Source organism: Rhinolophus ferrumequinum, chromosome 16 (genome assembly GCF_004115265.2).
Source record: "Rhinolophus ferrumequinum isolate MPI-CBG mRhiFer1 chromosome 16, mRhiFer1_v1.p, whole genome shotgun sequence".
In the NCBI taxonomy this organism is placed as follows: domain Eukaryota; kingdom Metazoa; phylum Chordata; class Mammalia; order Chiroptera; family Rhinolophidae; genus Rhinolophus; species Rhinolophus ferrumequinum.
Window position 1 is genome coordinate 14,344,583 of NC_046299.1, and position 24,248 is coordinate 14,368,830.

The 24,248-nt window shown below is 47.2% G+C and overlaps 1 protein-coding gene across 2 annotated transcripts in view; it reads right to left on the reverse strand.

Annotated features, from left to right (window-relative positions):
• The window catches only part of HABP2 (hyaluronan binding protein 2), a 32,861-nt gene that overhangs the window by 2,238 nt on the left and 6,375 nt on the right, over nt 1–24,248 (reverse strand). Inside the window, exons 2-12 of one of the 2 annotated variants that reach the window (XM_033130626.1) lie at nt 18,519–18,555; nt 11,582–11,692; nt 10,019–10,126; nt 8,707–8,823; nt 7,833–7,952; nt 7,153–7,324; nt 5,945–6,042; nt 4,582–4,837; nt 3,213–3,355; nt 2,358–2,492; nt 668–813 (exon numbers count right to left, since the gene is read on the reverse strand). In XM_033130626.1, coding sequence (XP_032986517.1) covers nt 668–813; nt 2,358–2,492; nt 3,213–3,355; nt 4,582–4,837; nt 5,945–6,042; nt 7,153–7,324; nt 7,833–7,952; nt 8,707–8,823; nt 10,019–10,126; nt 11,582–11,692; nt 18,519–18,555 — 1,443 coding nt within the window. The remainder of the gene's footprint in view (nt 1–667; nt 814–2,357; nt 2,493–3,212; nt 3,356–4,581; nt 4,838–5,944; nt 6,043–7,152; nt 7,325–7,832; nt 7,953–8,706; nt 8,824–10,018; nt 10,127–11,581; nt 11,693–18,518; nt 18,556–24,248) is intronic. The other variant, XM_033130627.1, reaches the window with a different exon arrangement.

The window sequence follows — 24,248 nt, forward strand, 5'->3', positions numbered from 1 at the left end:
CCTGTGTCAGCTGTGGCCACAGAGGAGCCACTCAGAGAGGCTTAGCGTGCTAGAGCTTAATCAGTCTCTCTCTCTCTCTCTCTCTCTCTCTCTCTCTCTCTCTCTCACACACACACACACACACACACACACTTAAATCCCAATGCCTGACAATTAGTTAGTTAACATTGCAATTTCTCTGGCCCTCTCATGTTTCTCCTCGTAGCCACCGGTCTTCTGGACAGTTCCCAGCCTATTGGGGTTTCAGACGTGCTGCTCAGCACGGACGCCAGAGTACCATCTTCACATTTAAACACAGTGAAGCAAAGTAGCAAGGCGTGGGCGTCCCACAGACCCGAGTGGTTCACATTCCTGCCCTGCCACTGACTACCCAGGGGCTATAGGCCAGGATAACATCTCCAACACATCTGTCAAATGGAGATAACAGCATCCCCTTGACCAGCGTGTTATGAGACTTAAATTAGGCAATGAGGCAAAGGGATCCCTATGGTTATTACGCAGAGTCACCCTGGATGGATGTGGGTTCAGATTTGGCAGAGGGCAGATAAGCCTGCCTGTGCCTGTGCTTTACGGAAGGGGGCCTCTGCACCTGGCTCTTAGCAGCCGCGGTGCCCCGTGTAAGGTCCTGCCAGCCTCTCCTTCTCCAGGTGCCCTTAGAGTCTCTGACCTGGCAGGAGTCTTTCCCAGGCTTCTGAAGGTTTCCCGCACAAATCATGCTCTCATCGATCATGTGGTCGTACAGTCGGCGGGAGTTGCACAAAGTATTGGTGATCAGCTTGACTTTGGCATCCAGGAGGTGGCGAGACCCCTCCCCTGTGAGACAGAGAAAGGAGGTCACCACTGTGGGGACCAAGGTGGCACCCACCCCACCAGAAGCCAGCAGCGGTAAGAAGAGGGCCACCAGCTCTGAGCTCAGGAAGGAAGACTTTTTCCAGGAGATGGTCAGAGAAGCCTCATCTTTCAAGGCTGGGGGCTCTTCACCCACAGCCTTCACCATGGCTTTCTGGTCCTTCCGTGATGTGCTGTCACAATGGAGCAGAATCGTTGATTCCCTCCTCTGTCACCCCAACTAGACCGTGAGGTCGGGAGGGCAGGGAGGGTGTCTTAAACCCGTTTTAAACTTCTCATACCTAGCAGAGGGAGGGCTGGTACACAGGCAATTCTTAATGATGGATGCACATCTCTGGTTGATCGTCCAGATCAGGGGTGTCCAAACTGCAACCCGCGGGCCAACTGTGGCCCCCGATCCATTGTTAATTGGCCCGCAGGAAATTCCAAAAATATATTTAGTTTACTTAAATAAACCAGGTGAGGCAATACGTACTTCACCTCGAGTGAGTGGCCCGGCTGTTTGGGTATTTTACCGCATATGGCCCTTGGTGAAAAATGTTGAAAAAAGTCTGGACACCCCTGGTCTAGATGGACTGCTTTCCACAGCAGACATTTCCTCCCCTGAAGAGCTTCTATTCTGCTCAATCTGCTCCGGTCAGTATGCTGATGTTGAAAGGTTTAGATGGACTACAATCAAGATAGCTACAAAAAGGGTTTCTGGTTAACCCTACATCCAATTAAGCAAAAATCTTCTTTCCGCAAAGCCCTCTGACAAATTTGTATATTACATTTCACTTTCTTTATGAATACAGGCCTATTTCAAGGGATTCTTCCTCTCCATTATCAAGGACAAGATTTCGGGGGGTAAGAAATCCATTTGAAGTATTTGAGAAAGACTTATATAAGATCTGGTCTTATATTAATTTTTGCTCCAAGAGATGCATTAGAGCTGATGGTCCGGCTAGGTCTTATTTTCAGGGAAACACGGTATGTGGAGAGTCCTGATCAAAGCACTGTTGAAGAGGCAAAGATGAATGAGACCTGACCCCGCCCTCCAGGGGCTAACTTAATGACTATTTCTATAGAATTCTATTATCTCCTATTGGCATGATTCCAAACCTAGGAGGTAAACATGGTTATTGGAAAACTAAAACTCAGCTGTCCAGTGACAAAACCAAGAATCTAACAGATCTGACTCCAAAATTCATCGTTTCCCTCTACCATCCCCCAATCTACCCTCTTTCCGATCTACCTAGGGAAGGAAAAAGGTCTTCATGAATACAGGATCAATGCTCGATGAAAGTCAAGGATCTAGGGGTACGAGCCAGGGACAGATACGGAGCTCAGGAAACACTCCTTGGAGGTGATGAGATTTAACTAGAGCTTGAGAGATGAGGCAATCTCTTTCAATAACACATTTTGAATAAACACTGATTTCAAGTTCAGAACAGCAGTTGACTTTGACTCTTTTTACTCTGGTTGAAGTAACTCACCTGAGTCTCAGGAGAATGCTTGGCCAGACTCACCTGTTTCTGTAACACCCCAGCCAGAGATGTGGCATTCGGTCCCAGAGGGAAAGGGACCATCAGGCAAACATATAGTCTTGACGTATTTGGATTCCAGAGCACAGTGACCATTCACTGGCTTTAGCTTGAGCAAAGCTAGGTATAGAGAGAAAGGGGAAATGGGTGATGATATCCTCTTTGTCAAAGAAGCATCAGCTTCAGCTTGATCAGAAGGTGGTTGTAGCAAAGCCCCACCTCCAATGCCTGAAAAACTTCTTCCTCTGTCATTTCATTCTTTTAAGTTCCACCTGGGGAGGAGTAACATTTCAGGCTGAGAGTAATATCAAGAAATAGTAGTTGAGTTTAAAATCATTCCTAATTCATTTTTTTAAAAAACAGCCTTTGGGAGGGGAAAAAAAGATCTTGAGGAAGGAGAAAGAGTAAGAGGTACCACGAATAGAGAGCTGAGCAGTAAGCAGCTTACATATGTCATTGCCTACAGGTGCAAGTAGTGCACGGGGACACATGCACATCATGTCACTTAACACATAGGAAGCTGACAGTTGTATGCCAGTGTTCCCATTTTATAGATGAACAAACTAAGGCTCAGAGAAGTGAAGCTGGCTAGTAAGTGGGGGAGCTAGAATTCAAGGCTGAGCTCTTTCCACAACACAATGTTCCTAGCATCTCTTCCCCTCGATTTAAGAGCTTGTGCACATTTATCCACAACATTAGCCTTTAAGAATTAAAAAGCTCTGGAATAAGTTCTCTACAGAGTCTATGAGGGACCAAACAGAACCAAACCTCAGCTTTCCGTCAGTAGAGAAATCTACCCAGGACAAGACCCACGGGAGATCCACGCTAGAAAAGACTTGCCAATGTCATTGTGGGGAATCTCATCTCTTTCATTATACTGGCTGTACTTCAGTATCTTCTCTACCCCGAAGGTCTGCTCATGGGATTCTGTCTTCTTCAGGTCCTGGTCCCCTAGCACCACTCTTAGATTCTTGGCTTTTATGCTGCAAGGGAAAGTAAGACAGTTAGGAACTAGCCCGGCACTTAAGAGACTGGAGGCAAGCTCTGGCTCTGCTCCTACCGTGTTTCCCCGGAAATAAGACCTAACCGGAAAACAAGCCCTCGCATGATTTTTCAGAATGTCATCCCCTGCACATAAGCCCTAATGTGTCTTTTGGAGCAAACCTTACTATAAGCCTCAGTGTTATTTTTGGGGAAACACAGTAGCGAACTGTGTGGTCTTTGACCAAATGACCTTCTGCAGCCTTAGCAGCGTCATCTGTAACCATCGTCTGGTTCACAGAACTCTGCTGTGTGGTCTAAATGAGACAAGGTGAGGAACCTGCTTTATTAATGGAACAGTTTCTAAACACAAGCTGTAAATCGAACGTATGCCATGTTTCCTGGGAGACTTCTCATTCCCCATGGGATTTGCTAAAGAGCAGCCAATTAGCGTCTTGAACAAATGTTCTTGGTAGATGCTAATATTTGCATGTTTGACCTCTCTTGAGGAACACCTCCTAGAATCCCTAAAGAAATTGCTTAATAACAGGGTGGACTGGAAGCCCTTCAAGCCACCATCAAAACCTGGGCTATATGGCACCAGCCCTGACCATGAACTTGGGGGACTCAGAGGAGGTGGTGATTTTTCAGGCTCCCAGTGGGTTCTGACGACTCTGAGTCACACAGGAGTTGTGACTGATGACACCTGACCGGAGAGGTCAGATGGCATCAGAAGGGAGCATGTTATTTTCTCAGTCCAGGGCAGGACTGAAGAGGTTAAGGAAGCAGGTAGATCTGGGTTCAAATCCCACCTTCCTACTTATTTTCCACAGGACTTAAGGCAAGGTGCAAACCTTCCCAAGACTCAGGGTCCTCCCTCGTTTATGAAATGAGAATAACAATCAACTCTCTCTGAGCACTTGCTCTGTACAAAGACCTGTTCTAGGCATTGGGGACAGAATAGTTAATAATAGATAAAAACCCCTGTCCTCCCTCAGCTTGTCTTCTGGTAGATAGCTTTGAGAATTAAATGTCATGTAATTCAAAGGTAAGCATTCTAGACATCATAGCTCTTTCCCATCTGGTTTTAAGGAGCCACTCTTTTGCCCTTGGAGCTGGATCAGAGCCACTAATCCTGCCAGACATGCCAAGATGCTGGTCAGATGGGAAGAGGAGAACACCCCCAGAGACTCAGGTCACCCCGCCTCTGGTCCCAGCAGGCACCTACTCAGTGCAGTGGGCAGCAGTAAGCACCCAGCAGGGGTGGATCAGCGCCCCCCCACAGAAGTGGCCCTGGTGCATGAAGACGCTCAATGGCTGCGAGGTCTGCAGCGACGCTTGCCATGGGTGCTTGCCCGCTGTGCTCTTAAAGCCCCCATAGATCCTCTTGATTTTCCTGTCTGCTATCTCGGTCTTCCCGCATGAGTCAAACCCCAGAAGCTTGGTCAGGGACTCTGTGGGGCTCCTCTCTGGGTCAGTAATGTCTGTAGGACACAAGAAAGACAAATCACACTGCTCACCCTCCCTCCAGGTCCTCAGAAGGAACTTGTCAGAGGTATGACACCGAGTCCCTCAGCTTAGCAAGTATTCAGAGCTAAGAGACTGGTGCCCACAAGGTGGTCATGTAGTAGGTTCACAATTAACATTTGTTGAGTACACTGATTCATATAAAGCAAGTCTGTAGAATTAACGGTGAAGACGTTGCTTTTTCATTCTTGTTTCAACATGTATACACACACAAAGGTGTGTGTATATGAATATAAATCCATCATGGGTGTGTACTTAGCTATTCATTAGTCCACAGATATATTTGGGAGCCTTTTTCAGTGTATAGGGAAAGATACCCAGATGAAGTAGAGTGGGGGAAATAAATCATTTGCACAGATAACTGTCATACAAAGGAGAGAGTGAGAAGTATTATAAGGGTGGTACCCCATTCCATTCCAGGGGTCTATAAGGAGGGAGAGATAACACTGCTGTTGGGAGATCACAAAGGACTTCCTGGAGGAAGGGCTCCTCGAGTTAGTTCTCAAGGAATGGTTGAATATGGACAAGAGCAGATATGGATGGAGTATTACAGATAGAGGTGACCATGAGAGCACAGGCACGGACGTGCAACTGTCCAAGGAGGTAATCCTATTGATCAGGGTAAAAGAGTACATCATTCTAGATGTGGGTAAAGAGGTGGACCAGGACAGCCTGACAGGAAGACTGTGAGGCTGAAATTCAGACCATGTTGCATCCTGGGAGGCTATGGGGGCCCAGCCAGTGTTTGATCACCATTGTGCACCGAGGGCCTGGCATACTCCCTGGCACACAACAAGCAATTGATGAATAATTGCCGAGTGCACTGACGTGGAGTCAGGAAACGTGAGTTTACACTTGGACCACTGGCCTGAATTGACAAAGGTATCCAGGCCTGCTTAGCATCTCAAAAGGGGAGCAGAGGATCGGGCATTTGGGTTGTCACAGGGATGGGGATTGGTAAAGATGTGGGGGGAGGACGGGGTGTGAGACAGGGTGCCAGGAACATCTGTCTAAGGATCTGCGTCCTCCCCACTGCCAGGGCCTCTAGATAGCCATGGACTTACCTAGGGCTGAGCAGGCTGAGACATCACAGTACTCCCATTTCACCTTTGCATTGTTGACTTTAATGAAACACCAGGGCTTTTTATCTCCATCTGGGTTTCTAAAATTTAAAACAAAACAACCCAGGGTCAAGGCTTGGTGAAGCCAGTAGACCTCGTTAAAGGACCTTTGGGTAAGAGAGTTCTTGTGTACCCCCCGGGACCATTTATGGACCCTGGCATATAAAGGTGGTTATCGTTTTTAGCAAAACCTTAACTTCCAATGACCAGAGAGTAGTTCACAAGCCCTGTGCCAGGTCCATGGGACACAGTAAATATTTTGTAGGAAAAGAAATGTGATCCCTATTGAAGATCCTTCTTTGTCAAGAAAATGAAATAGCCACAGAAACATGGTGAGAGTAGGGCTCCTCTACCCCAAACTCCAAATTCCATGCATGGTAACTCTCTAAGGAAGCCTACCAAGGGGGGCTCCATGAAGGGTGAAAGTGGAAGATAACTTCTGCTTTGTGCAAGGGAAATCCTCTTGCTTAATAGAACCAGTTTAAAGCCATACAAAGAACTCCAGCCCCTTATATGTAGATCATGAATGTCCTTGACATTGGTTAGACAATGAACAATGACAGGAAGCCAGCAGAATGGTCTGAAGGCAGCAGAAGGGGAAGAAGATAACTCGGCATTATCTTACTTGGGAAAACCTGAACTTCCTAGTGGCAGAGCCTGTAATGCTCACCAGATATTTCATTTTCTCTTCTATATTTCTCCCTTGAAGTTATGTGGTACCTTATAACTATTTCTGGCCAATAAAATATGTGTGCAGAGATGACATGGCACTTCTAGGTTGAGGTAGTAAAATAGAACCAAAAAACCAACCCCCAAAAACCCAAAATTCATGTTCTATTTCCTAGTCTCTTATCTTTCCTGGGCATTTGAGTCATTTTGTGGAGCTGAATCCTCTCCACCCAACCACCAACCCATACGACCCATGTAGCGTTAGTAAGAAATAAACTTTGATGTATTCAAGCCACTGAGATTTGGGGGTTCTTTGTTACAGCTGCATAACCTAACCTGTCCTGAGTATGAAAATCTTCCTAGAAAAACAGCAATGAGTTTCAGTGTTCCATCCCCAAATTTCTAAGCTGGCCCAGGAAAACTAGGAGCAGAGGAAAGAGACAAGCCAACTCTTACACTAATACGCAGCAGGTAATTTTTACCTGCAGAAGTTGTGCTCCCCAATCCCGTGGGTCTCGGCATCCTCCATAAACACGTTGTAATGCTCCTGCAAGAGGAGGTGGGAGTTCCAGTAAAGGCATGAGTGCTGGTTGATTGTCTTACTCACTTGCCCTCGGTAAGAGTAGCCATCACCAACATAGCAGTCATCAGGACCTCAGAGAGAACAGGCAGGGATGTGAGAACTGAGAGCAGCCAGCACACTGCTCCTAAAAGGACTCTGAAGGTGTAGCAAGTGGTGAGAGGATTTGGCCTGAGTATTGATCACCTGGAGATTTTACTACAAAGTCCCAGGAAAAAAGACGCCTTGAATATTTCACATTTAACCCAGCTTAAAAAACATAAAATATAATGGGTTTTTTGGGGGGTGAGGTGGGGAGTTAATTCCTTAATTTTGGCTCACCTAAGACCTAGGGGCAGGTGGGTTGAGGCCCAGGGGATGCCCAGGTACATCTGATTTGCCTGCACTACATTGCAGTTTATTACTTTCTCCACACGGAGCCAGATGCACCCGATGCCCTCAGGTTAGAAGGCTGAGGCAATAGCAGAGTTTGGGAATCTTGACTTGAATCCCATTCTGGAAACGAAATCCAAACAGAAAAAGACTCCAGAGGCCTGGCTTGTAGCCCTGAGTTTCTGCTGAAGTGGTGGCAGAGACTCATACCTATTTCACAGAGTCTCCCCTTGAACTGGTCAGGACAGTTACAGGTAAACTTGGATCTCCGCCGGTGCCGGGAGCACGTGCCGCCGTTTTGGCAGGGGTTTGGCCTGCACACAGGAACCACTGTGAACACAGGAAGGCGCTTCAGAAGGAGTGGCAGCCACATCTGAGATGAGGAGGAGACACCGATGGCCGTCTTCCGGTGCCCATCCTTTCACACAAGGTGGGTCACCCCAGGGGAAAGACAGACCCACCAACACTCCAGTAAATGTACATGCAAATGTTAAGACCATATACAAACAGATGAAGCACTGTGATGGAGGCCATGAACAAAAGTGTATATAAGTAGACGAGTCACGCAGTAAGGAACAGCAAGGGGCATGAACTGGGAAGGAATTTGGGGATCCGCGTGAGCGAGGCTGAAACTTGGCTCTGCCCCTGGATAGCTGTACGACTGTGGGCAAGTTAGTCAACCTCTCTGAACTTCAATTTCTGCATCTGTAAAACTCTTCCTTGCAGTGTTTCTGCAAGGAAGACTGTGAGAGAGAATGTAAATCTCCTGGGACAATACCTGACTCACAGTGAATTGATACAGATTTATTTCCCTACATGGGCCACTCTAAGAATAGACAAGGGCCCACTTCCTGAAGGAAGTGAATTTCAAGATGCTTCTTTTTGGATGGGACGGGGCACAGATCAGTCGGTTCTCAGTAACTCTCCAGGGATGATGAAGCTTAAAAAGTCCTAGTTATAATGGCCATCTTGGATGTTATTAAAACATCAAATCTATCTGGACTGCCACACGGTAGCGAGCAGACATCCCAGGCACAAGCCAGGACAGACAATGCCTAGCATAGAAGGGGCAGCCAGCACTTACCTGAGGAGCAGTCTGAACCCCTGTAAGGGTGTTTACAGACACAGCGGTAATAGGGAGGATTCTGAGTAATGAGACATTCGCCCCGGCCACATGGCTTATCCGTGCACTTGTTTATCACTGTAGGAGATCCATAGAGAAGAAGGTTCAAAGTACAGGACATTATTGGGGGCACATGTCACTTAGAGGTACCTGTGTTTGGGGCCCCGGTGGCTGAGTGTGTGCTCTTGTCCATGGTCCTGAAACACCATTCCTTCTCCCCCACACCCCAGAAGGCTTTTCTCTCTCTAATCCTTGAGGCATGGATGATTGCTTCCAGTGTTCATACATAGTCTTTATTATTCTATATTAATAAAAATTTTGATAATTTTCACACCATCAACAAACAAATAGAGCCGCAATTTGAGTTTCTCCATTTTATAGCTGATTTTATAATCCGTTTACAGTGTTTCCCATCCTTTTGAGAAGTTGAGGGGTGAACCCAGATACTATGTTTATGCCGATATCCCAAACCATCCTGAAACATTTACTGAAGGATTTGTAGGATTGAAAATAGGAGGAATAAATGAAGAGGACACAGAGGAAAGAAGCCAACCATAAAACCCTACACATGTAAGACCCTCACTACCTCCCCCATCCGAGCTAGACGGTTGCTACATGGAACAGAATCGAGGTTCTCACTAAGGGTGCCATTAATCCATAAGAGTTTTAGTCCTCACGCTTTATCACATAGCTTTATGGTACGCCCATAAGAACTCACTAAAGGCAGACACAGCTCTTATCAGAGTCTCCACGAGTGAAGATGGCAGGAAGAAAGAACATGGATCCAGGACTTAGGCACCAGGCCTCTAATGTCTGCTTTTCTCCTAACTAGCTGTATGACTATGAGCAAGTCCCCTGGACTCTCTGGGCTCCCGTTCTCTAACTGAGTTGGGCATTATGTGCCCTGAGATTCTTCCTGCTGTCCCATTTGAGAACAATATTTCTCTGTTGTAGTTAGTCTAAACATTCTAAACAACAACAGAAAAAGTCCTGAGTTTGGAATACATCTTAGTCAGAGTCCAGGACTTCTCTCCTCTTAGCCTGGATGTTCTCATCTGTAAAATGGACATACTAGTCCTGTCATGCTGGGGTGAGGATTCAGTGAGACGCTGTCTGTGACCGTGCTGAGGCATCCATTACGCATGACACAATGCGTGTGGTTATAATTCTTTCCATGGGATGGCTCAGCCTTCCTGTTTCCCACAGAGTTGGAGGAGGAACTGCCTCCTGTTCCACTCAGAGGTAAGAATGGATCTGGTGAAGGTGCACTCACCCTCCTGACACCTGCTTCCAGAGAAAGGGACTGGGCAGCTGCACACATAGGTGTCCGCCTTGATGAGGCAGTCCCCGCCATGTTCACAGGGGTTGGGCCGGCATGGATCTAAAACACGGGCAGAAGTCAGAGTTTGCAATGAATAGCAGGTGAGAAGTGCCCCCACTTGCTCATCGAATTTCAGTTTCCTGCCCAAATGAGAAAGCCACTGCCTAGCCAGTGACTGGGGAAAGGAGGAAGCTGGCATTGTCCTTAAAGAGCAAGGAAAACTGCAGGTACAGGACCCGAGAGAAGGATTCAGGTTAGAAAAAAGGCAGGAGAGAAGGAATCAGGACTGACTCCCCTCGGCCTTTCTCATTGAGAAATTCCCCTTTTCCCTCATCAGTGTTTTTCTCCTCCCCGTCTCGCTGGGAGGGCTGTGGGGTCTGTCTCTGATGCTGAAGGCATTTCACAAGCCCGAAGACCTCCCCTACTCCCAGTGCCCCGGGGTGGAGGTCAGGACTGGGGAAAGAAAACCCACCCCTAACGAAACACAAGCTTTCTGAACATCAGGCAAGAAGACCAAAGGCAAGAGGGTGACAGAAAAATTGACGGCGAGGAGGAAATGACCCAGTGGCCTTCATCTTCCTTCAACTACTTGTTCAGTTAGATTTTGTCATATTTCATCTGTGCCTTTGGCTTTTCATGGTTGTCTGAATGGATCTTCCCTCGGGGAATTCTTTATCCTTCTGTTCACACACATTGTTCTTTGGTTCAGGAACTAGGATCCCTGGGCCCGGCTCTTGTTTTGATGGTCCCTTCTGATGTTCCCTGTTGCCCCATATCTTAGCCCTGCCTTCCACGCCACTTCACACAGTTACACAGCTTTAATTCCAGCTGCTAAGTGCTTTCCATGCCTTCCCCTGGTTTAGTCACATGGCTTTGCTTGGGCCCAGCTTCTCGTTTTCCTTTCTGTCCTACTGCGTGGGTTAAGAAGCCACAAACACAAAAACAAATGTGGTAGAAGCACACGTGTATGAGTACACACACACACACACACACACACACACACATCCTAACAACTGAGCAACGCTTCTGAAAAGTTGAAAAGAGAAAGAAAACCACAGCCTGGGTAGGAGGGAAGGAAAAGTCTTAACGCCAAATTTGTGAATGCTACAATCGGGTGCTGCCTGCTAACTCACATTCTTCGTCATTAGGACCAACTTGTAATCAAAGACATAGGAATGATTTTGAATATGACTCCTAGTCACAGTGTCAGGAGACCTGCACGGTGATGCACTAACTCACCGTATCAACTTGGCGCAGTCAGCACCTCTCTGCCTCATTTGCTTCATGTATTATTTGAAGGTGGGAGAGATGGTCTCTAGGCCCTCCCCAGGCCTCACAGTGTATAATTCTAACTGAAAAAAAAGCCAGTCTAGATCGTGTCTCCGATACCTATTTTACCATGCCAGTCAGAAAGCAGGAGGCGAAGGAGGCCCTCGCATGTGATGGCACATAAATTCCCCTCCAGGTGTGCTGCCCTCCTCTCAGGAGGGCCCCCCAAACAGCTTTGGTACCTACCATCCTCTGTATAGTACCAGTCAGGATTCTCGGGGTGGTCAACCGCACTACTGGTGTTCTCTTCCTGGTTGTAATCCTCGTAGCTGTACTCATAGTTGTCAGGAGTCCAATCTGCAGAAGTGGGAACAGGACCAAAGAAACCTTAAACATTAGACGCAAATACATCAGCATTTCATTTCACCAAACACCTTTTTTCCCCTAAATATTTCTAAGTCCTGAAGAAGGAATCATGTGTCTTTCCATCTCCTCACGCTGATGAGGTGGACAGACAGGATCAGGCATGATGAACTGTCCTTGGGGGTGGGAGTGTGATGACCCAGCAAAGCAGCTGGGCACTTGGCAAGGTCAAGAGCAGCTGATTGAAAATGGGGACAAGAGGTCAAGTCCTGGCTTCCCACTAACTACAATCTTGGACAAGCCCGTTGACTCCTCAGTGCCCCAATTTTGTCATCTACAAATTGAATGAAGATGATTGGGCCTAAAAGGTCTCCAAGGTCCTATACGAGATTGGTCCAGGGTCATACCAATCGCCCTTAAGTGCCGTGTTGGATGCTTCTAGGAATGAAATTTTCCATGGCACTTTATGGGTCACCTTAGTTTTAATGAAGTTAAAGAGACTCATCACTGTCCCCTTGATCACAGCATCAAACTCCCAGGTTGCATCTACAGAGTCATCATTACAGCTGATATTTATTGAGCCTTTACTATATACGAGGGCCCGTGCTAAGCATGTGACATGAACCGTCCATTTTATCCTCATAAACACCTAGGAAGTGTGTTATTATCTCTGCTTTAACTTGAGAAACTCGAGGGGGAAAGAGGTGAAGTTACTTGCCTCGGGTCATATAGCTAATAAACTGCAGGATCCGAACTAAGACAGCTTACCTTCCTATAACCCCTAAGTTGTACAAGCTCTGCTGCTTTAACAGGCCTCTTACAGAGCCTCAGAAACAGCCACCCTTGCCCTTGGGAATGGGGTCCAGCCATCCGCATTGAATACCCTGCCTGTTAATTAGGGATCACCCAAGGACAACCTTGAAAAGGTGCATGGATCTTGCCCACTGAAAGACAGGGCAGTGTATGGAGTTGCCTCCAGGTATACCTCTCCTACTAGACCAGCCCATTGGGAAGATCAGGTGTGTGTAAGGCTGGACTCAAGCTTGTTGTTGTCTGGGGCCTTGGCAGATGTTGGGAGCTCTGTGGCGCATGGAGAGAAGTTTGTGATTTGCAGAAAGTTGGGTCGACTTAGCTCTCTCCAGCTGGCAGGAGCATGGCAAGCAGAAGCATAAGGAAGCCGTCCAGAGATGCATATGATAATGAGGCAGGAACAAATGCAGATAGCCGACTTGAAAAGGCTCTCCCACAGAGCCAGCTGATGGCTCTGTGGATGGCACTTTACCTAAGCCTGATAATCAACCACATTATCTTACTCTTCTCTCAGTCATTCCCTATAGTCTTTATCTCTTTGGCTTTTGAAAAATCGACTTTTGCACAATGGCTGTTTTATATTTCCCATTAAAATGGAACTATCTTTTTATTTCCTTTTTGAATCCGCCAACTCTGGTTCCTTGCCAGAGTTTCACCTCATTTATCACAGTGTCAAGTCAAGACTCCCTTTGCTTGCTCATTATTTCTCCCGAGCTGATGTTCCCCACTATGAAAATGCTCCCAGAGGAGGCCACCTTTCCAGGGATGAGGATCTAGGCTGAAGATAAGGCCATTGTCTTCCCGGAGCAAATAAAGTTTCTTTCCATCTAGTTTGATAAAGCAGAGAAAGAAAAGTGAGAAACTGAGAGAAAAAAAATGTTTTTCTGAGTTTGACATAAAAGATTTCCAACTGACATTTGGGAGAGACAATGGGGTTTGGTAATGAGATGACTGCCTCATTTATTTATTTCTCTTTTCTCTGGACAGGTATTTTTGTTTTTCTAAGAGGTGTTTATAGATAAGTGCCTTCAGATTGCTCCCATAATTTCTCCCATCACTCCCAGAGGTGGAGGGTCAGCTTGACTAATCTTGGCTAGGCCATTAAGAATTAACCCCTTGAAGATATATTTGGAGATGAGAGTTTTACATAGACGGAAGGATGTGACTTTCCCAGGTCTCTTGGAGGATTTTGACTTGAATTGAGCCCTGTGACCAAGGTCTGCTCATCTCTCGAGGAAGCTAAGGCGGGAATAAAACGTGTGGGCTTTGAATCCTACTCCCACCAACCAAGGCAATGTGTCCCTGCTAGTCTCCAAGGCTCAGGGCCTTCGTGGAGGTGGATAGAGCAGCAGAGGCTCAGCAGCCCCAGACCCTCAGAAGCCATCCAGCTGGAGGGCTGTTTTAGGGAGGGCACTAAGGTCCTCTATATTTGGGGTGGGCTGCTACGTGGCTTAAAAATGCTCTATAGAAGCATCACCTGGGAGGCTTTCTCCACCTCCAAACGTAAAGCTTACTTTGTCTTTTCTATTCTGTTGGCACGTAATCCCATTGTCTATGTAACAAACGTGTACTGTACACCTACAATGGGCCAAGTATTATGCCAGGTGCAGGAAGGCACTGAAAACAGTGGAGAGACATACAAATAAGAGTGGGATGTGGCCTCCATCAAAGAAGCCTCTAGTCTGGGTTGGGTGGGGGAAGAAAGCCAGCAAAGGAAGGAGCTGAAAGGGTAGTGGGGAGCTAGACGTGGCCAAGACTAGGTCTGGTAGCCTTAAGTTCTATGTTGGCTCTCTTGTGTGGTATGAACCAATCTGATGGGGAAAAAAAATGGCCCTGATTCCCCACCCCTCCCTGTAGCCACACCTTTCGTCATGTGATTTTTCATCTCCTCTCACCAAATGATGAAGTCGATTTCCCCACCCCTTGGTTCTGGGCTGCCCTTCGGACTTGCTTTGACCAACAGCACGTGGTGAAAGGACCATGTGCCAGCTGACAGAGTGCCTGGGCCTCAACAAGCACTGTGCACTTCCTCTCTGTCATGGACCCCTGGCCCTTTCATGTGAACAAGTTGGCCCTATTCTACAGGAGGGTAAGAGAACATATGAGGCAACAGCAGGCCCAGTGGCCCCGGCCAAGGCCGCAGACACATGAGAAAGCGCCGCTGATCCACCAGCTGAGCCTGGTCCAGAGCAGGAGAACTGCACAGCTGGACTCAGTCTCAATTGCCAACCCAAAGAATTAAGATCTAAATACATGGTTAGTGGTGTAAGCCACCAAGTTTGAGGTAGTGTATTATGCAGTAATAACAAATGGACACACAGGGCCTGATTGATATTGGGTTGCTAGTGGGATAAGAATTTTAGATTCTAGAACATTACTCGCTGGTCCAGGTGGCCATGGAGTTTTAGGTTTCATTGTTGGATCTCAGATGACACCCCTCTCTTGTGGTTTGTATTTAACTTGGTCTCTCTGATTTGTTTCCTTTGACTAGATAGTTGGTTTCTTAAGAGGAAGGGCCACATCTATTCCTCTGTCTACCCCTCAGTGGCCTATATGCAGTTAATGTGTGTGTTTGACAGACCAGTTTTTCCCTCTATGGCTAAGCCTCCCTTTTTTCTGATTGGCCTGCCCACAGCTTTGCAAGCAAAGATGGTGTCTGCTTGGAGCAGAGCAAACGGGATTTAGGAGAGAAACTCTGTGAGAGTTGGGTCAGGTATTTGACGAGGAAAATGCCTGTTGAGTTCTGTAGGAGTCTAGAAACTTGTCCAAGTACTTTCCTGGGCAGAAAAGAATGGCAACCTAACATAAAATTTGGTTCCATTGGTAGATTGTAGAAAAACACTCCAGGTTTAAATACAGATTATTTGAGACTTTCTCTAGGCTATAAAAAAGGGGAGAGCTTTGGGAGAAGAATGGGACAGCTGTCAGGAGCATATTATATTAGGTATAAAGAAATCCTTGTGGATTTATCTATTTATCAGAGTCTATTTCTAGAATTTATCAGGAAGAAGAGTGAAAGTATCCTGAGTTAACCCAAATAATCCTAACAATAGGTTATTAAGTATTGAATATTTTCTGTGTATCAGACATTATACTAAATAAATGTGTTGCACATGATCTTATTTAACCTTAAAATAGCCCCATGGCATAGGTATTATTATTTCTATTTTAAAGAAAAGGAAAAACGAAGGCAGAAAAACGATGGCACCAGAAATGAAGTCTACTTAACTCCTTGTCTGGTTTGCGTTTTTATGAGCCCTGGAACCTCGTGGGGGTTTATGTTTCATGAGACTCCATGGGTTTTAGCTTCCAGGAAGTACTATGCATTGGGAAATCTCCTTTAGCACATGCCCCAGGTCTCTCGACCAGGATTATGGTGGTCCATACCTACGGTCTGTCGGAAAAACTCCAGAGTTCCTGTGATGGAAGTTTTGCAGCTGCTCTGGTTAAAGAGCTTGCCAGATGTGTGGAACGGAATAGAAATCCCTGGAATGTTGTCCCTGTTGGCGTCATCCATCACCGTGGCACAGACTGTTCCTCCAATGGCCTCCCCCAAACCCCAGCCCTGTCGGCCTGCATTTGACACTTCCAATGCAGCTGACAGGGCAAGCCCAGTGGAGACCCTCACTGGCAGGCAGCAGGACAGCTGATGGATGGGCTCAGCCTGTGTTGCTGGGCAGAGCCAAACCAGCTTTGAAGAGGCATTTCCACAGGCCTGTTGGCTGTCACATCAGCTGCTTTGGGGAGACAGGCAGAGTCTTTGCTATTTGATGGCCACCTCCTCTGCCACCCGTTGGGGACTGTGGCTTGGGTACCTTCTGGCCCAGCAAGACCCTCACCGTGCACTGTCTCCAGCAAGACCAACTAAAGAAGCAGCTTGCCCCGGGGCATGAGCACAGTGTTTCCTTGGCCACACTGTGGTCGTAAGCCTGCTGGGATCTGCCAATTTCATCAAAGCACAACCCCCATGTGAAATTAAATCAGACACCAATACGGGTGTTTTTCCAGACCTAACCTGTTCTTTGCAGGAAGGCCCAGCCACTACTTCTCACCCCGCTCCATAGTCAGAGGCTGATAGAACCCCTTGAGATGAATTCAGGAGACCAGGGGTGGCGTGCTCCAGGGTCCTTTAATTACCAAACTTCTAGAAGCGATTGCCTGAGTTCTTACAGAGCCCAGAATCTCAGGATGTTAAATCTGACATTCTCCACTCCCTACTAAGTTGTTTTTTAGCCTGTGCTTACATATCACCAGTGATGGGAAGCTCGCTACCTCACAAGAGCCCGACAGCCCGTTCAGATTTTTGGATAACTCTGATGATTAGAAAGTTCTTCCTGTTTGCAGATCAAATGTAAGCCTATAGTCAATCACCAATCTATTTAATTAAAGCTAGAAGCCTTATGGACACATAGAATGAATCCACTCCCTTTTCTGTGATCTCTGTTCAGTAGGGCCACCGCTTACACTTGTTCTTATTGTTCACTGCACAATTCCAGGGTGTCATACACTAATAATCATTGTAGATGTCTTTCATACCTTTCTGGAAAATGGCAGTAAAGTGTCATGAAGTAAAGACACCTCTTATGACCACAAAGTCCAACCCATGGACTAGGGGTGAGGCTGCTTTTCAAATACATGCGAGAGTGAGGTCTCTTGAGTCTTCTGTGCTCCTGCGGCTCCCACTAGGTGACCCACTAGGTGACCCCACAGTTCTGCAGCTCTGTTTCTCTGACACCCAGACCAAAGGAGCCCCTTCCGTGGTGCCTGAGCAGTTGGTGCTGAAAGCTGAGGAAGAGGCAGCTCTTGGCTTTGGACCCTCCGTGGAGCCCATGTGCAGATGCTGGGGTGGCCAGCAGGGGGAGCCCTCTGAAACAGGATTCTCCACCGTAGAAGGTTGGGTTGGACATTCTCCTTTGCTTTGGGCAAAGGAGATCCTCTCAAAAACCCACAGGCCATGGTCACATACATTTTTGTCCAATTCCACAAGCATTCCCTAAGCATGGGGCGGGACAAAGGCATTGATTGCCTTGAGTCGGCACAAAGCTGTCTGCTCATCCGGGGCTTTGCTGCGGAAGAATATTGACTGTCAACTGAATTTGGGCCAGTAATCGCCCTCTTTGCTCCAAATAAACCCTTGATTCGAAGTTTAGACGTGACTGCCGTCTCCATGTGCTGTCTGCCTGGCTCTTGTCCTCTGTGGGTGGCTAGCCCACGTCGCTACTGCTACGATGGAGCAGTGAGTGGACTTTTCTTCCTTGGGTCTCAGAGCAGTGAAGAAAGAGATTCAGACGCAGAGTCAGAGACCAAGAGCGGATTATGTGGCAAGAAGGAGCCAGCCCTGCTCCACCTGGGCCTGGCTGGGGGCACCAGGCAGAGGATATAGGAAAGAAAGAAGGTGAGAGGGTGAGGGGTACAATGAGCCTATGGGAAAGAGCAGGGCTCGCTGGGGGGTGGGCAAACCAGGTGGGGGTACTGGTGGGATCCATTACCAGAGGTAGGTCAGCCTGGGGCCGCCTGCATGGCCCTCGCACCATTCTCTCAGCAAAGAGGTGCTGGCTCCCCAGGGGGGTGGACTGAGTGGGGCTGGCACAGAGCTGGCCTGCCTGAAGCCAGTCATTGCTCGATGACATCCTCACTTTGCCTTGGCCTTGTCACCTCACCTAAGCCACTAAGGTGCTGTGTGACCTGAGGCAAGTTGCTTCCCCTCTCTGGGCCTCAGTTTCCTCCTCTGTAAAATGAAGGGCTTTAACTGCATCAGCAGTTTTTCCCTTCAGGTCCTGAGACTGGGCATGGGGTATCCACAGGCAACTTAAAATTGTGTAAAGCATTGTGTGTGTGCATGGACATATAAATGCCCAGGAATGTATTTTTCTGGGGAAATTCTCAAAGGAGTCTGTGACTTCTGAACCGTGTGAACTCTGAGGTCTCGCCAACACCCACATGTGTGGGCCCCCTTTCCTCCATCCCACAGCCAGCCTGTGAGGAGCTCCCGGAAGATCCGCCCACTCACCTGGGTCCGGGACTGGAAGTAACGACATCAGGGAGAACTGAAAAACAAAACGACACAGCGCAGAGCAAGGATGAGTCTGCCGAGCTGGCTGAGTGCCTTCCTGAGCTCCTGCAAGCTGAGAGGAGCCTTTCGCAGGGTCTCGTCCAGAGCACAGGAGCTCTGGGTGCTTGCTGAGGGCTGCAGCTGGGGCCAGGGTTGGAGGGAGGGGGCGGGGCCTATTTGAAGACACCCCAATCCATCGGAAGCATTGCCCTTCCTCCTTGGTATGGATGTGCAGTGCTCGCACTTACCTGTTCTCATGTTGGAACCTGGCTGTACAGGTGGGTTTGACCATCTGGTCAGCTATGATTATTAGCATGTATGGAGCATGTCCTCTCTGCCTGATTGCACATTGCTGCATTTAAGTCTTATAACAACCCGATGAAAAGGCTTCGATTAGCCTGATTACAGATGAGCAAATTGAGGTCAGAGGTCACACAGCTGTGTCTAGGTGACTGCCTTGGGTGACAGTTCCTTTGGGTTGGGAATGGACAGATACTTAACCCACTCCAATGACTTCTCATTTTCTTCTTGGAATAAAATACAAACACCTGCCATGACCAATAAGCCTCCTCTCAAACTCTTCCCTCCCCCTGCCCCTGACAAATCTCCAGCCATCCCTGGATTCAACATGGCTCTAGCCATGCTCCTTCCACCGCAGGTGCTATTACACTTGCTATTGCCTCTGCCTGGAAAGCTCTCCCCCATGACTGTCACGAGGTCTCAGCTTAAAAGTTATCTTCTCAGGAGTCCTCCCTAGCTCCTTCTCAGTATGACACACACACCCCCATTGTTTTGTCACTGCATCCTTCCAGCATGTAGTTTTGTATTTGTTTATTTGCATGTTATCTCTCACATCAGACATGTCCCCCAGAGAGGCAAGGACCTTGTCTGTTTCACCACTGATGTAATTACCCAAACACCAAGCATAGTGCTTGGCACATGGCATTCCTCAAAAAGTTTTGGCTGAATAAATAATGGTATCAACTGTACCTCTTAGAGTGCAGTGCTCACCAGAAAAGGAAAGTTTTACTCCCTTAATAGCGGGAATATTTTCTTTCACTTAAATCAGGGGTCAACAGATTAAGGCCCTTCAGCCAACTCCAGCAGTTGCGGTTTTACAAATAAAGTGTTTTTTGGAACATGGCCACGCCCATTTGTTTCCATACTGCTTATGGTGCAATGGCAGGGTAGTTGTGACAGAGACAGTATAGCACCAAATATGGCCTGTTTGGCACTTTGTTAGACAAAGTTTGCTGACCTCTGATTTAGAAAATAAGAGCCTCTACCAGCTGCCATTTCCCTTTGGGTCTTGACGGTCCGTGTGTGCACCTCCCCGGTACCCACATCTACCTAGGCAACTCGGTGTTCTTGCTTGCTGTACCCTTGGCAGAATTTCTAACTTTCTGCTCTGCTGTAGGCCTCCTTAACCATTTTGGGAACTAGGAAGATGATACATTAGGAAAGAAAAGTAAGAAACAAGAATGTATCCTGACATAACATACCAAGGACCCATCAGTAAGTAGCGTTCTTGACAGAAATGCTTATCCTGAATCTACTCCCGAGGAACATGACAGATCCAAGTTGTAGGCTTTCTGCACAACAGCAAGCCTAGACCCAGCACAAATGCCAATGTCATATAGACAAAAACGATGGGAAGACGGCTTTTTATTAAATGAGATTAAAGAGACACAACAACCAAATGCAGTGTGTGGTCCATGGTAGCATCCTAGATTGTATTACTATAAAATAGCTATAAAGGACATTGTTGGGACAATCGGGGAATTTGAATGGAGACTTATGTGAGGTAGTATTATTCTAGCAATGTTGAATTTCTTGAGCGTGATAATGGTATTACGGTTTCCGTAGGAAAGTGTTCTTATTCTTCAGAGATGCGTGCTGAAGTATTGAGGGTGATGTCTGCAATTTAGCTGCAAATGACTCAGCAAACCAACCAACCAACCAACCAAAACAAATTTTATATATATATATATATATGCCGAGGGTGCCAAAAAAATGTATACATATGACTTGTATTCATCTTTTGTTATCGGTATATATTGCGTATTACAATTTTAATACAGTAGTTTCCTTTCTTAAAATGTGTATACATTTTTTGGCTCTCTCTCTCTCTCTCTCTCTCTCTCTCTATATATATATATATATATATATGCACAAGAGAGAAAGCTATGTGGCAAAGTGTTCGTTGTTGCATCTATCTGGGTAAAAGATATTCATTGTCTTAATCTCTCCACTTTTCTGTGGGTTTGAAAAATTACAAAATAAAAAGTTAGGGAGGGGAAAGGAAGGCACCAAAAGGAAGAGAGGCCATTTGTTGTCTGGACTGGGCCTGTTTAATTGCGTCATTGTCCCCCAACCCTGTTGCTGGAGAAAATGAGACAAAGGGTGGGTGTTTCGTTTGCGGGTGGGGGTGGTAACGGGGAGGCCTGGCAGCGGAAAGGCAGGTTCAGGTCTCAAGGGCCTTCCTGGGTCTGGGGTGCTTGAATGGCAACATCTGAAGTTGATGCCTCTGGGCTTGAGTGCCAGGGCATAACCAAAAAAGGGGGCACGAGAGGACCCCAAGGACAGACGTATGTTGCCGTTCTTTCAGTCTTACCCTCGTCACATCCAGTCACCTCTGCCTTGGTCCTGGTCCTTTGTCCTGCCTCATCATCCATCCATTTAGCTTGTCTGGAGAGCAGGGCCTCCCCCTCTCTACTTGCCTCTGCCCAGCCCTGAGGAGATAGAGATACCCCCGAATTCTATTTGAGCTGAGTAGTGTGGGCCTTGCCTGGCCACCTTCAGCCCTGAGATACGGGCAAGACAGAAGGGAGCACTTCAGGGAGCATCCTTCCCAGGGCCCAGTATGGAAAAGGCCCTCGAACAGCGGAGTCTGGGCCAGAGCCCCACATCTTAATTCGAAACTAGAGCCTGAGGGTCAGCCAAGTGCTGTGCTGCCCATGGCCAGCAGATGGCAGACGTGCCCTTCCCAGGAGCTGTAACTGGAAACTGGAGCCAGAGGGAAAGCAAACAAAAAGAAAGCCAGATCTTCCTGGGTTGGGGGTTGTGGCGGGGTGTGGGTGGGGGGGCTTGAAATCCCATGGGTTCTCAAGGAGTCTGAAGCAGCTGCTGCGCAGCTGTGCAGCCTGGGCTGCATGTCAGGGGGATCTGAAGCAGGCCCACTCATTTTGTGAATCACTGAGTCCACAGCAGAGAGAGGCTGTGGTGATATGTGGAAACTGGCAGCCTATACACCAAGCTGGGTATGTGGGGGAACGTATGGGAAAGGCTAGGCCAATAGCCAGTTATTGATGCCATACGTCTGGATCCTGAAACTAACCTGGGTGATGGCAGGGGGCGGAGGATGGATAGACATAATATTTGCCTCCTTTCATCCCATATTCCATTCAGTTTTTCCAGAGACAGGGAAAGGATAGGAGAAGTCCTACTCCTGGGACTTACAAATTCAAAAAAAGGAAGATCAATGCAAAGCAAGAAGGAGGAGATAACTATGATTTCAGTTCACATTTATTAAGAGCTGACATTGTGCCAAGAATTATGCTAAATGTTTTACATGCATTTTGTCTCATTTATGGCACACAATACTTGATCATTGAGGTACTATAATTACATCCATTTTAGAGATAAGAAAACAGATTTGCAGAGATTAAGTTGCCCAAAGTAACTCAGTAAGTATTGGAGCTGAGATACAATGGAACCAGTTTTACACCAGAGCTCTCACGCCCAATCTCCATGGCTGTGAGGGATGGGGAACCATGATGTATATATATTGTAACCAAAGGACGGAGGGAAGGAAACAGAAGAGTTTGCTAACCCTAAGGGAGGAAGGGCATCGAGCTCCATTAAGAGGTTGGGCCCCTGTTCTTAGAAAACTTTGTGAAAATCCTGTCTAGACTAGCCCAGTCCTGGCAGGACACAGACAGGGCCATTAGGCCCCAGTGACAACTGGGGAGCCTCAGCCAGTTCACTGAGGCAAACACATCTCAGTAAACATCTCCACCCAGATCAAAAGGCAGGTAAGCCCCTGCCTGCTTCTCCCACCACATCCGTTCCTAGTCTCAACAGGGCTAAAATACCGTAGCATGGGGTCAAAACTGCCCCAGAGCCCCTTAGAGAGCTGGAAACATCCGCTTTTGCACATGGAAAGGGAGATACTTTGCAAGAGATTCAGGGAGACCCCTCTAGATCCAACTGATGGACCATCTCTTCCACACTTGGGCTTTCTCAATGGATCCATGGCTCAGGACCATAGCCTTCCCCAGTTAGGAGCTGGCCCTCAACAAAGTGAAACTCCCTCCCAGTAACCAGAGAGCATGTGTCAAGGTCCTGTGTCTCATAGGCTAAGGTTGGTTAGTGGGGAAGGCAGGGAGGGGCAGAGAGAGAAGGAAGGCAGAGAGAGAGAGAAGTGTCTCTGAGACTTACTGATTTACTGTATAATCTCCTTGGATGTGAAGGACATTGAGGGCTAACCTATTTGGTCCTATCTCTAATGTAGCGATTATTTTAACTCAGGTTCTTCCTCTACCTTTCAGAATTCGAAATCTTTTGGAAAACAAAACGAAAGGGCAGAGGCTAAAACTCTGAGTTGACGATTTCCAGGAATTAGCTGATAGAAAATGTTCTCAGAGGATTGGGAAGCAATAGAGGGCCAGTCCTGCCTTTGGGGGCCAGAAGCTTGGCTTAGAATGAAACAAAAACAAAAACCATCTTTCACCTGAGAGGTGAAATATCGGGACTCTACTCTCAGCCATCCTTCCCTCTTCAGATGTACTTTTTTCCCTCAGATGAACTGGAGGTAGAACAGATGCTGCTACCACCAGGAAAGGACTGTCGTCCTGCTAAGGGCAGCTGGGTAGGTCCCTGTGCAGCTCTGAGCCACGGCTAAGTGAGGCCGCAGCTGCTGGGCTGGAAGACCGACCAAGGACCAGAGTGCGCAGCTCAGCAGGGCCAGTTCCACGGCTGCACAGAGCTCAAGGTCAAGGTGAGGGGTGGAGGTGACAAAAGACAGGTGTTGCCAGCGTCCCAGTCATTAGCTCAACTGCTGACTCACACCAACCTCCTACGCTGGCTCACGCTGCAAACATAAGCTATGTCATGAGCTAAACGGTTTTGCAAGGCCGCTTAGTCCTTTTTTAAAAAATGGTGGTAAAATATACGTAACATAATATTCTGCATTTTAACTATTTGTAAGTATACCATTCAGTGGCATTAACTACATTCACAACGCTATATAACTATCACTGCTATCTATACCCAAAACTTTTTCATCATCCCCAACACAAACTCTATATCCATTAAATAATAAGTTCCCCTCTTCCCTCCTCTAAGCTGCTGGTAACTTCTATTCTACTTTGCGTCTCTATGAATTGTTCAGGTGCCTCGTCTAAATAGAATCATATAACATCTGTCCTTCTGTGACTAGCTTGATTGCACTGTGCATAATGTTTTCAAGGCCCGTTCATGTGTAGCATATATCAAAATTTCATGCTTTTTTGTGGTATTCCATTGTACACTACATTCTGTTTATCCATGCATTTGTTGATGGACACTTGGATTATTTATGTCTTTTGGCTATTGTGAATAACGCTGCTGTGAACATTGGTGTACAAAAACCTCTGCTTTCCATTCTTCTGGGTATATACCTAGGAGTGGAATTGCTGGGTTATGTGA